A 13,565-nucleotide genomic window follows, 5' to 3' on the forward strand; every position below is an offset into this window, starting at 1 on the left:
AAAAAAAAATAAAAAAAAAGAAATAAATAAAATAAAATAAAATAAAATTCCCAGTGCAAAACCACAATTACTTTTGCATCCAAAGTGCCTAACAAAGTACCTACTACCTAGGAGGAATGAAATACCAAGGAAGAGACAGCCCCTGATGTCTGAACACTGATCTGACACTCCCAGGTAAGCCACATGGATCCTCTGTTGGACGTTTAAAACAACTCCTAGAACATCTATATCAAACAAAGTCGCTCTGAGATCATGATGAAGTGAGACAAAAACAAGATCACTGTGAAACCTGCAAAATACTAAACACCCCCCACCTCCCAGCTAACACGAGTGGTTTATGCTTCTCTACCAACCAATCACAGCTTTATCCTCAGTCGAGTCTGCACTCTGTAGAGCTAAGATTCACTGGGATAGCTAGTCATAGAATTGCCCCCACTCTCTGACAGCACCCAATCTGGAGCAAACTCTCACTTCTTTAGACCCTCCCCTGAATAACCCAATCAAATCCCAAATCCTATAATAGATTCTTTCTAACAGCTTCCTACTGAAATGCTTCAGACTTGTCTAGGGTGAGCATTTTCCCTCACTGCAATGAGTAATAAATCCAACTTGTTCAACTACAGTTGTATTCTGGTGGTCTTTGTTCAAAGAACATTAACAACAGATATTTGTTGAATGAATGTGTGAGTGAGTGAATAAATTAATTTTTATAGAAACACACAGTTCCCTACACATATTAGATGCCCAATACATTGGGTTACCAGAAAACCTCCTTGAAGATGGAAAAGTCTGAAAAATAATGCCAGCATCTAAGCTGACTGAGGTTTCATTTTGTCACAGTGCCAATAATAGCCTCTTAGACAAAGTGAGCATGCAACAAGTATTAGTTATTTGTCAATGGTTGAATGTTCGACCAAAGAAGACCAGCATCAATATTATGGTGGTTGACAGTCACCATGCCTAGACTTATGATTTGTACTTGAGGGTTAGGCATTGGATAAGAGAACGAGAAAACCACAAGCCCTGGGTCCTTGTCCTTCCATCCAAGGGAGTCTCTCAGCAAGTTTTGGATAGAGCAAGAAGTGGGAACCTCTGTCCTCAGCCCAGACATCGCTACCTCGAAAGGGATCCAGGCACTTCTTCTGACAGGCAAAAAAGCAGCACTTCAGGTAGGCCTCGCAGTCAAAATCTGTGAGGCATGAGTTCGGAAGTTCAGTGGTACAGCTGAGCCTCTCTTTGGGACACACCCCTGGTTTCTCTGCAAGAAAGAAATGTTCAAACTCACATTCCTTGAGAATTTCAGCTTTTTTTCTCCTGTGGCAAAGGTGTGTAGTGAAATTCTCCCAGACCCGTCCTCTACCTTCAATTCATAGTTCTTGTTCTGCTTATATTTAGGGGCTAGTTCTGTTTCTTAGCACTCAGATCCATTTAAATAGATCTGAATCAGGAATTTGTGTCCAAGCAGAACTGAAGGAGAAGCATCTTGGATTCCAGGGCAAAGGGCTAGGAAGGGACCAAGGCCCTTTCTCTAAATGCAAAAGATCCTCTCTCTTCTTGAAACCTAATATTTAATGCTTAATTCCTTTGCCTCCAGTTGATAAAAGAAATTAGTAAAGACTGATGGGAACATCATGGAAGTAGGGGTCAGGAGGTCTGATTTCACGCTTGACTCCTGGTAAACTCAAGACCAATCTGAACTCAGTTGTGTGATTTTTCAGCAACCTCTAAAGAGTAGGAAATGGTGGAGTGGAAGAAGCATTGTAGTCAGGCAGATTTGGCTTGGGAGCCTGGCTCCAACACTAAACAGCTAATCGTCTCAGGAACGTACTTCCCTTCATCTGAGTTATGTTTTTCCATCTTTAAAATGAGAATGACAATTCCTGCCTTACAGATTGATTATAAGTATTGAATAAGGTGATATCTATAATGCCTGGTGCATGGTAAGACCTTGGCAGATATGGAGTTGCTTTCCCCCCAGATGCACCATGCCAGACTTCTGACCCACAGATAATTTGTTACGTAGCAAAGGATAGCTCATACAGTGCATAATGTGTCTCTATGATTCTAAACTGAACATCCCTCCAGTGGAATCTGGCCAGAGAGGCATGATCCTTTCAGATACTACTGAGTCTTGGGATTGTAGAACTTTAGAGTGGAAAGAACCATATTTATCATTGTCACTAAACTTCTGATTTTATGGATTAAAAGAAATGAGGTCAGATAGGATAATGCAGCACATTAGGGGCAGGTCTGGGGCTTGCAATCCAGGACTCACTTCAGAAGCCCCACATCTTCCCTGAGGACTGGCCACTGAGACTTTGAGTACTTTCCAACAATACTTCTTGTCATTAATGACCCCTCCAAGAATGGACTATAGCTAAGAAGAGTATGTGATTCCTAATTTGGAGAGTAAATAAAAATCATCTACACATCTTTCAGAAAAGAGAGACTCTAGACTGAATCAGAATCTCTAGAAAGTGCATCCTTGGGACTCTACTTTTTAAAAAGAACCCCAGGTGATCCTAAAGCAGGCAGCAGGCACCAGGAAGTAGGTGGACTTGGGAACCATTGTTCTAGGTTTAGGCAGAGAGACAGAGCTCAGCAAATCAAACAGGGATACCTCCAAAGGGGCAAAAAGGCATAGAAAGGGAAACCTTGGGATTGTGAAGATAAACCTCTCTCTCTCACTAATGTTGACTCCATTCTTCATCTTGCTTCCTGGAGCCATTTAAACCTTTACTGGGTTTCAGTCATTGTAGCTCCTTTCCCCATTGTCAGCTTGAACTCTCACTTATTAATTTAAAAAACTTCCTCCATTCCTGGTCAGCTCTTCTCAACCAATTACCTGTGAGTGTATGTATACCCCACAGGTTTCTCTGCATATACTGAGGATGCTCCCCAGATATCTGGTCTCAGTTGTCTTCTGACATTACTTGACACATACTTCCTGGGTGATCCCACTCATTCCCGTGATCCCAGCTATGATTCTCATATCTTCCTCCAGACTCATCCTCTATTCCAAGCTAAAGACTCTTATTTCGACCTCCCTAGGAAAAACACCATCTGGGCATCTCAGAAGCACCTCTGTGACAATATATTTAAAACAGAACTATTATCTCCTTATGCCCAAGCACCACCTTATTTCTATTCCGCATCTTGGCATTTGGCATCAACAGGTCCAGCCTGTTATTAGAATCTGGAGATCCATTCCTTCCTCTCCGCCATCCCAGCATCCCATCAGTCATGGACTTGGATCAATTCTATCTCCTAAATCTCTCTCCAAACCCTGTCTCCTCCTTATCTTTACTACCACTCCCTCAGATCAGCACCTGACCTCATCCCTTGTCTCTCCTCAACTACTTCAGCAGCCTCCTCACTGGTCCTGTCCCCTCAGGCTCATGCCTAATGGCTCATTAATTTAAAAAATATTAAACGTGTGTGTGTGTGTGTGCGCGCGCGTGTGTGTGTAGTGGGAATGACACATACTCAAAAAGTATGTGTCAAGTGATGTCATAAGAGAGAGGAGACCAGATCTCTGGGGAGCATCCCCAGTAGGTGCAGAGAAACCCTTGGGGTGTGCATGTCAGGAAGGAGACCACATACATCGTCTCCTTCCATATGTACATATGGAAAAGTTAGGGAAATAATTTGGGGGGAAATGAGTGAGGAAAGGATGTGGAGGGCCAGGGTGGTGAGCAGGGGTAGCTTTCTGTGGTCCCAAATCCATGGCAGAGGGGACTTCATCTGACACTGGCACTGGCCTCATATCTAACCCTCGTCCCCAAGTACGAGGATGCTTTCTAAGGAAGAATGATTTCTAAGGAAGAATAGATGCAGCTTTTTTTTGAACCCACCTGTGATCTTCTTCTCCAGCCATGCAGAAGTCCACTCCAAAGCAAGGGAGAGAAGCAGCAGGAAAGCTACATTCCTCCAGGAGAAGGTGGGGCTGTGGAGAGGAAGGTGCCTATGTGGATGAGAAGACAGGTGGGAGTTAAGCACAATCTAGAGAGAGACACAAAGTGTGTGCAGAGAAACCTTAGCGATGAGCCACTAAGTTCCCTGAGTTCACAGGTAAGAAGACTGGTGCCGGCATGGGAAAGGGATCGGTCTGAGGTCAGATGGTGAGTGAGGGTGGCCGTTGATAATTCCATTTTGATAATTCCATTTCAGGACCTTGGCCAGTCCCTATACTCTGCCATGGTGCTGTACTTTGTCCTACCCGGACACCTGCCTATTGTCATGTTCCTGGGTGAGAGGCCACACTCAAATGATCTCAAGGATTTGTTTGGAACAGCTGCAGAGCTGGTTTGCCCACAGTCACTCCGGAGGCAATCCCAGACACTAGTGGGCATGTTTTCTTCACTCCACTGATGACAGAAATGGATAGTACATGATTTTCCAGAAGGCCTGGGCACACTCTACTGGATCTTGGTGTGCCAGAAGCAATAACAATCTCAGATGACCTTGGGTTAACAAAGAAATTCCTTTTATTCCTTCTTTTGCTGTTTAAGCCTAGAATCTTATGATACTCCCAGACAACCAGACGAATAGATGAGCTTCCCCCACCTACTCAAGCCCCAATTTTCCATATGTGTCTTCCTGATCCTTATGTATTTTTTATTTTAAGGTGTGAAGAACTAATAATCTCTTACTGACTATTAGAGTCATAGAGTACACACATTCCAAAAATGCAAGAGGTAGGTAGGAGGAGAAAGAGGAAGCAAGAGAGAGAGAAAGAGAGAGAACATCTTTATGCCAAAATATACATCTGTATTGGTGGAAGTTCAGATACTGTGAAAGCTATGAAGGTATCTTGGAATAGAGTCTCTTCCAGAGCATCTGAAGCCATACTATGTGGCTGCCTAAAAGTAAAAACTTGTGACAATTTATCTCCCCCACTTTTTTGTGGGGGGAATTCTAATTATGTATCCTCTTCAATTTTTACAATAGTGCCTGTACTCTTTGGTCATAGAAATTGTGACCCCAAACATGGTGATCTTGATTTGGGGCCTGGCTCGATCCCTTGTAGCACCATATCTTGGATTCCCAGTTTCCTCATCTGGAAAATGGGAATAATTCAACTACCCTGGAAGCTTTGTTATCATTGTGAGGATTCAGGTGAGATAGTGTGAAGATTTGATGAAGCGGTATGGAGTGTTAGGAAACGTAGTGTTCAGAGTTAGACCTGAGTTCACATCCTCAGTCCACCACTTGCTGGCTGTGTGGTCTGGGCTCAGTCACGTCACTTCTCTGAGCCTCAGTTTGTCATAAAGGAAACAACAATAACACCTAACTCACAGACAGGACAATTCATTGGACTATTTTTGTAAAGCATGAAAACTGGCTTGCAAATCAGTGTTTGTTATAATTTAACCAGTTAACAAATAATGAATGGCAATAGTGAACGCCAATAAATGTACCCATTACCAGGTTAGCTTTTTGATTTCCTTAGTCAGAGACTATGTAAATCATTCCTTTAGTTCCCTAAAAGATTAGCCAAAAGGCTTTCTGATGCTTTAATTTTTATAATCAAGTCACCCTTTGGGTTTGAATTTTTACCCTTTAACCTGAAAACATCTGTTAACCCAGTCTTGAGAATCACTTGATCAGATTAGCCTGCAGTCAGTTATAAGAAAGCAGATCTCGTGGGATGGGGGTGGGGGAGAAACACAGATTAACAGGATTGCCAAACCTGATAGAGGATGTCCAGTTATAATTTTAGTATAAGTATATCCCATGCAATATAAGGAATATAGTTCTATGAAAAAATTATTTGATGTTTATCTGACATTCAAAATTAACCGGTCATCCTGTATTTTTATTTTCTAAATCTGGCAACTTTGACACAGAATGAATCAATTTTGGTTGGACTGTGGTTTGTTTGGGCAAGAGACTACAAAACACAGATCTTGTAGGTAACGAATGAGCATGACTGTGAGAGTTGCACAGTAGGGGCTCTGAAGAACTAGGGCAGACCTGGAATATATGGACACAAAGGTACTGCAAAAGTAGCACACTAGGTGTCGGCACAGTGGCTCATGTTTGTAATCTCAGCACTTTGGGAGGTCAAGCAGGAGGATCGCTTGAGCATAGGAGTCCAAGACCCACTTGAGTAACATGGCAAGACCCTGTTTCTAAAAAAAAAAAAAAAAAAAAAAAATTAAAAAGCTTAGCCTGACATGGTAGCACACATCTGTAATTCCAGCTACTCAGGAGACTGAGGTGGGAAAATAACTTGAGCCTGGGAGGTCAAGGTTGCAATGAGCCATGATCATGCCACTATTAGCCTGGGTGACAGAGTTAGTTCTTGCGGAAGAAAGAAAAGAGGAGAGGAGAGGAGAAAAGTAGGGAGGCAGGAAGGGAGGAGGAAAGAGAAAGAAGAAAAAAGAGAAAGAAAGAAAGAAAAAGGAAGAAAGAAAGAGAGAGAAGGGAGGAAGAAAGAGAGAAAGAAGAAAAGAAAAAGAAAAGAAAGAAAGAGAAAGAAAGAAAGAAGAAGAAAGAAAAGGAAGGAAGGAAGGAAGAAAGAAAGAAAGAGAAGAGAGAGAGAAAGAGGGAGGGAGGGAGGGAGAAATTTTACCTCCATCTACCCATTTGAAAAATGAGTAAATTTGACTAGATCAGGCTTGTTCAGGCTGGGGTTCCAGGCTGGGGTAACTATATCTCTCAGGATACAGGTACAGAGGGATCTAAGGACATTATTGATTCTTAAACTACATATCTACTTTTTCCTGAAGCTGATCTACCCGAGAATGAGCCATCCTGAAGTTCTCATTTTCATCCTCTTTTTCATTAAGTCCTTCGTCTTTAAATTTTTTTTTAAAAAAAGGCATACTTCTTACCTATCTCTCACATGTATTCAAAGTGTAAAAACTTCTGAATTCCAAACAAAGGAACAATTCAAGAATGCATTTTCCTGAGGATGCTTTCCATGGAAGCAAACCAAAGAAAGTATGGGTAAGAAATACCAAGGAGACAGCACGGGTTTCATTCAGGTGGCAAACTTACACTAAGCCACTGTGCCTTTTGCTCTCTACCCTAGAAATAGGCTTCAGAAGTGTGATGGTTGCCACTGGGATGTATATTAAGACATTTATTTGAGTTGAAAAATGAAGTCATTCTTTTGTGGGAGAAAATAAGTTTGACTAATTTGGCTGATGGAGGACTGACTTTGCCAATTAGTCAAACCTGTGCCATCAAGTTTTTTTAAAAAAATATTTAAAGTATGCAGTAAGATAAACGCATTTTATAAAAGTAATCATATAAAATTTTTAAAAACTGTATGTTTTGTAAAATGCTTTCAAACTTTCCTATATTTTTAAACCATAATATTTAAACTTTCCAACACTTACAAAGTAGATCAGATTAGAAAAGGTGATTAAATGAAAGAGTGACATGTATGATTAATCACATTATTAATCATTTGGTAGATGCTGGTAAAACCTTTTTGGTAAACTTTCCAGAAATTAAGAAAATCACTTGTGGTTTGTGATTAGTATTCTACCTGCTATAAAACAAATCATTTTGCAAGATACCAGGTGTTCAATTCTATGCCTTCATAAAAATTGAAGAAGATTAATAATTAAATTAAATCATTAAAATAATGTTTAAATGTTTAAAATTATTTTAATATAATCTCTAGAGATCAATAACATATTGCTGGCTGGGCGCAGTGGCTCATGCCCGTAATCCCAGCATTTTGGGAGGCCAACGTGGGTGGATCACTTGAGGTCAGGAGCTGGAGACCAGCCTGCCCAACATGGTGAAACCCCATCTCTACTAAAATATACAAAAATTAGTGGAGCATGGTGGTGCCTGCCTGTAATCCCAGCTACTCGAGAGGCTGAGGCAGGAGAATTGCTTGAACCTGGAAGGTGGAGGTTGCAGTGCGCCGGGATCCTGCCACTGCACTCCAGCCTGGGCGACAAAGCGAGACTCAGTCTCAAAATAAAATAAATAACATATTGCTAAATTGTATGCAGTAGATGTGCATTCCTAAATAAACCCAAGGCAATAGTTAACAAAAAGGCAAAGAAATAAATAGCTTTAGTTTAAAATACAGTCACCCTTTGGTATCTTTGGGGGATTAGTTCCAGGAACCCTCGTGGATACCAAAATCCTTCTATGCTCATGTCCGTTTTATAAAATGGCATAATATTTGCATATAACCTACACACATTCTTCCAAATACTTGAAAATTGTGTCTACTACCATTATAAATGCCATGCAAATAGTTGTTATACTATATTTGTATTTTTTTATTGTGGTTTTCTTATTGTTTTTTTTTCTAAACGTTTTCTATCTACAGTTGATTGGACCTGCAGATGCGGATCCTGTGCATATGGAGGGCCAACTGTAAATGCCAAAAAACAAAATCAACTACAAAATAGCATTATCAATGTTAACTATTTTCAAATACAAGTAGGGATTGAATATATATGCATCGAATCATGTTCTCATTCACTGATATAAGTGTAGGTGTACCTCCAAACAAGTTACTACGAAGTTAAATACATAAATATATTCAAATAAATACACAATCCAAATCATAAGCCACAGATCACCCACCATTTTCCAAGACCAAAATTTTCACATAAATATAGTGGCAAATACAGCCAAATATCAGTGTAAATTAACACACTTACATATACAGATATATGAAAATACCAGAATTCAAAGTGACATGCAGACATGTAACACAGGTGTTTATGCATAAACACACAGCTCAGTCAGAAACAGCCTATACAGAAAGAGTGGTCTATTGGCGCACACAATACTGCTGTGACCTTCTCACTAGTGATGATAATTCAACAGTTCACAATAAAATTGACTTTAAAAATGCTCATGCTTTAAATAATAGACACAAAGAAACCAGACTTCTAAAGCCACTTCCCACTGCCACTGATTTTCTTGTAAGTTGGTAATGTGAAGACCACTTCAAAAACTTAAAATCAAAGGGAGGTTGGTGACTCCCATCTGGAATAAATATTTGCTAAATGAAATCACTGAAAGTGAATAGAGAAACATTCCATAAAATTAGCTAAATTATTTTTACTTTTTTTTTTTTTTTAAGAGACAGAATCTCACTCTGTCACTCAGTCTGGAGTGTAGCAGCGCCATCCTAGCCCACTGTAGCTACAAACTTCTGGACTCAAGTGATCCTCCTGCCTCAGCCTCCTGAGTAGCTGGGATTACCAGCATGCACCACCATGCATGGCTCAAATTCTTTTTACTTTGAAGGCCCTGCTAGAGACTTGCTACTGCTCTAATTCACATCTTGGAGAGGCAAAACTAAAAAAGCTGTTGCTGTGCTCAGGTGCTGTGGGAGAACCCAGGAAAAATGGTCTGAACTGAAAATCTCCATCTCCACTGCCCCAGTTTCCAGCTGGTATACTGGCCAAAGAAAACTTGGAGTTGTTCCCTCATGGGAAGCCAAAAACACCAGACTACAATCATGGATGGGCTAAGGATATCTTCGTGGTTTGGAATAGTGATGTTTCATAGCCGCAGGCTGTCATAGAGGTGCTTATTTCTATAGCTTTCAATACTGACTGCGTCATCATGCCCGGCTAATTTTTGTATTTTCAGTAGCGACAGGGTTTCACCATGTTGGCCAGGCTGGTCTTAAACTCCTGGCCTCAAGTGATCCTCCTGCCTTGGCCTCCCAGAGTGCTGGGATTACAAGCATGAGCCACTGTATGCCTGTTTTGCCCAGCCTTTGTATGCCTGTTCAAGTCCTTTGCCCATTTTTAAATTTAACAAAGGATTTGAAAGATCTGTACCCTGAAAACTATGAAACATTAATGAAAGAAATTGGAGAAGACATAAATAAATGAAAAGATATTGCATGTTCACGGATTAGAAGAATTGGTATTGTTAAAATACCCATATCACCCAGAACCTACCTTTTTGCCCAGCTTCCCCAAATAGCAGAGGTTGCACTTTGCAGAAAATTTAGTAGCATTTTGCAATTGAAAGCTCTATAGATGACCAGGAGCTGGGGGAACAGTGTGAATTTCCAGGTTACAATATTTAGAAACCACAGGTAAAGGCCCACTATGACTCTGCTACATCTCTCTACCCTCTTGCTCTCCACCATTAGGCACTTGACCAGCCCCATGGGCATTGCCACAGCTGAGAGCTCCCAGCTCACACCCCTCCTCATCCCCATAGCATGGCATGGTCTGATGCATGGCTACTCAACCAGATATGGGCCTTTAGCCTCAGTCACTAGGAAACCAACCTTGAGGAGGTCAACTGGCTCCATGAGTCTCTTTAATGCACCTTGCCCTAAGTTCAGGCAGAGTCAGTAAGTAAATTAGTAAGCCCCATCTAAGGATGTTATCTTCTAAATACCATCTACTCAGATATCCACATTCTGACACTGAAGAAGGATAGTTTATAAATATTGAGTATAGAATACTCTGGATATATCTCCATACTGTGTGGTTAAAATATTTAAAATCTTTTAAATGTTTTGTCCTTTTGACCTGTCAATAATTGAGAAAGGTGTGTCAAGGGCCCTCAATACAGCCATAGATTTCTCAGTTTATGCCTATAATGACATCAATGTTTGCTTTAATATATCCTGATTTGATTGGTTTAGGTAAATACAAATGTATTCCTGGTGAATTGAGTCTTTTACCATTATCTAGCAAGCCCTACTTATCCTTAAAGATAAAACTTTATCTTAGAGTTTTCTTTATTTTTTTTATTTATTTTTTTTTTAGGCAGAGTCTCCTTCTGTCTGTCTCCCAGGCTGGAATACAGTGGCACAATCTTGGCTCACTCCAACCTCTGCCTCCTGGGTTCAGATGATTATCGTGCCTCAGCCTCCCAAGTAGCTGGGATTACAGGCATGTGCCACCAAACCAGTAATTTTTGTAATTTTAGTAGAGACGGGATCTTGCCATGTTACCCAGGCTGGTCTTGAACTCCTGGCCTCAAGCAATCTGCCTGCCTCGGCCTCCCAAAGTGTTGGGATTACAGGTGTGAGCCCTTGTGCCTGGCCTGTCTTAGAATGTTCTATTGCCTAATATTAATCAAACTATACTTTCTCTTCTTTGTTTGCATTTGCCTATTCTTTTTTTCATTCTTTTGCTTTCAACCATTCTACTTAAGTTTTAAGTTTATCCTTCAAACAGTGTAAATCTACATTGTAAAAATTCTGTCCATCTATTTATTACCTATTCATTGACATTTATGGGCACTAATGACGTATTTGGATTCATTTCTACAATCTTATTATGAGTTATCTACTCTCAGTCCTCATTATTCAGATTCTGTACTTGCGAATTTGCCTTCTTGCTGAAATTTATTGATTACCTAAGAATCAATATTCATGATGCGTTTGTGGTCATTCAGGGATATGTGCAGAGTGGCAAAAAATTTGAGTCACTCAACATACACATTCCTAGCTGAAGTCAAACAAGACAGTGCTCTGCTTGTTTAAGCTCTTACACTGCTATAAACAAGCTTCCTTTTTGCAATCTATTTAGTGTCACATTTTTGTGCTTTTTATTGGTGAGTTCACGGTTTAAAATGGCCACCAAGAGTTGCTAAAGTGCTGTCGAGTGTCCTAAGAGCAAGAAGCCTGTGATGCGCCTTACAAAGAAATTACTTGTGTTAGATAAACCAGGTTCAGGCATGAGTTACAGGGCTTTTAGCCACATTTCAGTGTTAACAAACAATAAAATATATTATGTAAGGTGTTCTTTTTTTTTTTTTTTTTTTTTTTTTTTTTCTTGAGACAGAGTCTCGCTTTGTCGCCCAGGCTGGAGTGCAGTGGTGCGATCACAGCTGACTGCAACGTCTGCCTCCTGGGGTTCAGCAATTCTTCTGCCTCAGCCTCCCAAGTAGCTGGGACTACAGGTGTGTGCCACCATGCCCGGCTAATTTTTTGTATTTTTAGTAGAGACGGGGTTTCACAGTGTTAGCCAGGATGGTCTCAATCTCCTGACCTCATGATCCTCCCACCTCAGCCTCCCAAAATGCTGGGATTACAGGCATAAACCATCATGCCCTGCCTATATACATGTTTTAAAAATAGAGACAGGTGGGGCGCAGTGGCTCATGCCTGTAATCCCAGCACTTTTGGAGGTGAAGGCGAGCAGATCACCTGATGTCAGGAGTTCAAGACCAGCCTGGCCAATATGTTGAAAATCCGTCTCCACTAAAAATACAAAAATTAGCCCAGCATGGTGGCACATGCCTATAGTTCCAGCTACGTGGGAGGCTGAGGCAGGAGAACTGCTGGAACCCATAAAGCAGGGGTTGCAGTGAGCCGAGATCTCGCCACTGTGCTCCAGCCTGGGGGGCAGAGAGAGAATCCGTCTCAAAAAAAAAAAAAAAAGTAGAGTTTTATTTAATAATTAGCCACGAAGGTTAAAAAACAGAAAGTAGCCAGCCTCCCAGAAGCCCTCTGAGTGAACCTTCTAATTACCATCTATATCACGTGGCTTCAAACAGACACATACATAAAACAAGATTATGTAATCATCAAATGATGAAAATGCGTGGTCAGAGGCTTGCATTTTCCCTGGGAGCAATGGCTCATTATTTGCTTATCCAGTGTTCACAGTGACTTTACAGAGCATAACTACCCCCAAGTAATGATAATCAACTGTATTTTTATTACTTTGGGGTAGAAATAAATTTAAGCTCTCCATGGCTTGCCACAGCAAAAGATTTCCTAGGTAGCAAATTGTCTACTGCTTTGCTCCAGGCAGGGGCTCTACTCCAGGCTGTGGGACCAAGAATAAAGCAGCAGCCTCTATGTGGGTCAGGCCCCTTCTCCTGGCAGAGGGGAAGTGCAGAGGAGCTGGCAGGAACTCAGAGTGCAAAACTCACAATGCATATGCCACATCTGCCCATATTCCAATAGGCAAAGCACAGCTGACAGCAAACCCAAAGTCAATGAGGCAGAAATTTGTCTTCCTTCCACAGGTAGTTCTGTAAATTGCAAGGTAATGCGCAGGAGTGTCCTCTTAAAGGAAAGATGGAATGAATAACTGAATAATAATATAACCTATCACTATTACTGTTGTTTTAATTTTTTTAATGTTTAGATACATATTATATGTTTATTTGCTTATTTGTTTAAAAATATCAAACTTTACCCTGCTCAGCTCTGACCTTCCACACTGGGCCACACACAGATGCCCAACTTACCCTACTTGGGCTCCAACGGCCATATCAGGTTGCATTCGAGACCAGCCTGGCCAACATGTTGAAACCCCATCTCTACTAAAAATACAAAAATTAGCTGGACATGGTGGCGCATGCCGGTAGTCCCAGCTACTCAGGAGGCTAAGGCAGGAGAATCACTTGATGCACTGATGCCCTCTTCACCCTGCTTAGGCTCTAATTCCTTACATGAGACAGCCCTGTTCTGTGAAACCCCTCCTCACTGTGCTTGGCCCACCTCCCCAGAGCACACCACCCTAACTTCTAGATATCCTCCTCATCTCCTTGGGCTCTGAATCTCCATGTCTGGCTGCCCACCCCCATAGACACCCTCCTCACCCTCCTTCAGTTCAGACAGTCCACATCAGGCCTCCTCCGTATGG

General features: G+C 41.2%; 1 protein-coding gene across 1 annotated transcript in view; it reads right to left on the bottom strand.

Annotated features, from left to right (window-relative positions):
• The window catches only part of WFDC8 (WAP four-disulfide core domain 8), a 20,636-nt gene extending 7,089 nt beyond the window's left edge, over positions 1-13,547 (bottom strand). The window contains 3 exon segments of the mRNA XM_017541399.2: positions 1,118-1,258; positions 3,855-3,964; positions 13,522-13,547. Coding sequence (XP_017396888.1) covers positions 1,118-1,258; positions 3,855-3,964; positions 13,522-13,547 — 277 coding nt within the window.
• Positions 13,548-13,565: the final 18 nt, after the last annotated feature.

This window comes from Cebus imitator, unplaced genomic scaffold, assembly GCF_001604975.1.
Source record: "Cebus imitator isolate Cc_AM_T3 unplaced genomic scaffold, Cebus_imitator-1.0 Scaffold132, whole genome shotgun sequence".
Classification (NCBI taxonomy): Eukaryota; Metazoa; Chordata; class Mammalia; order Primates; family Cebidae; genus Cebus; species Cebus imitator.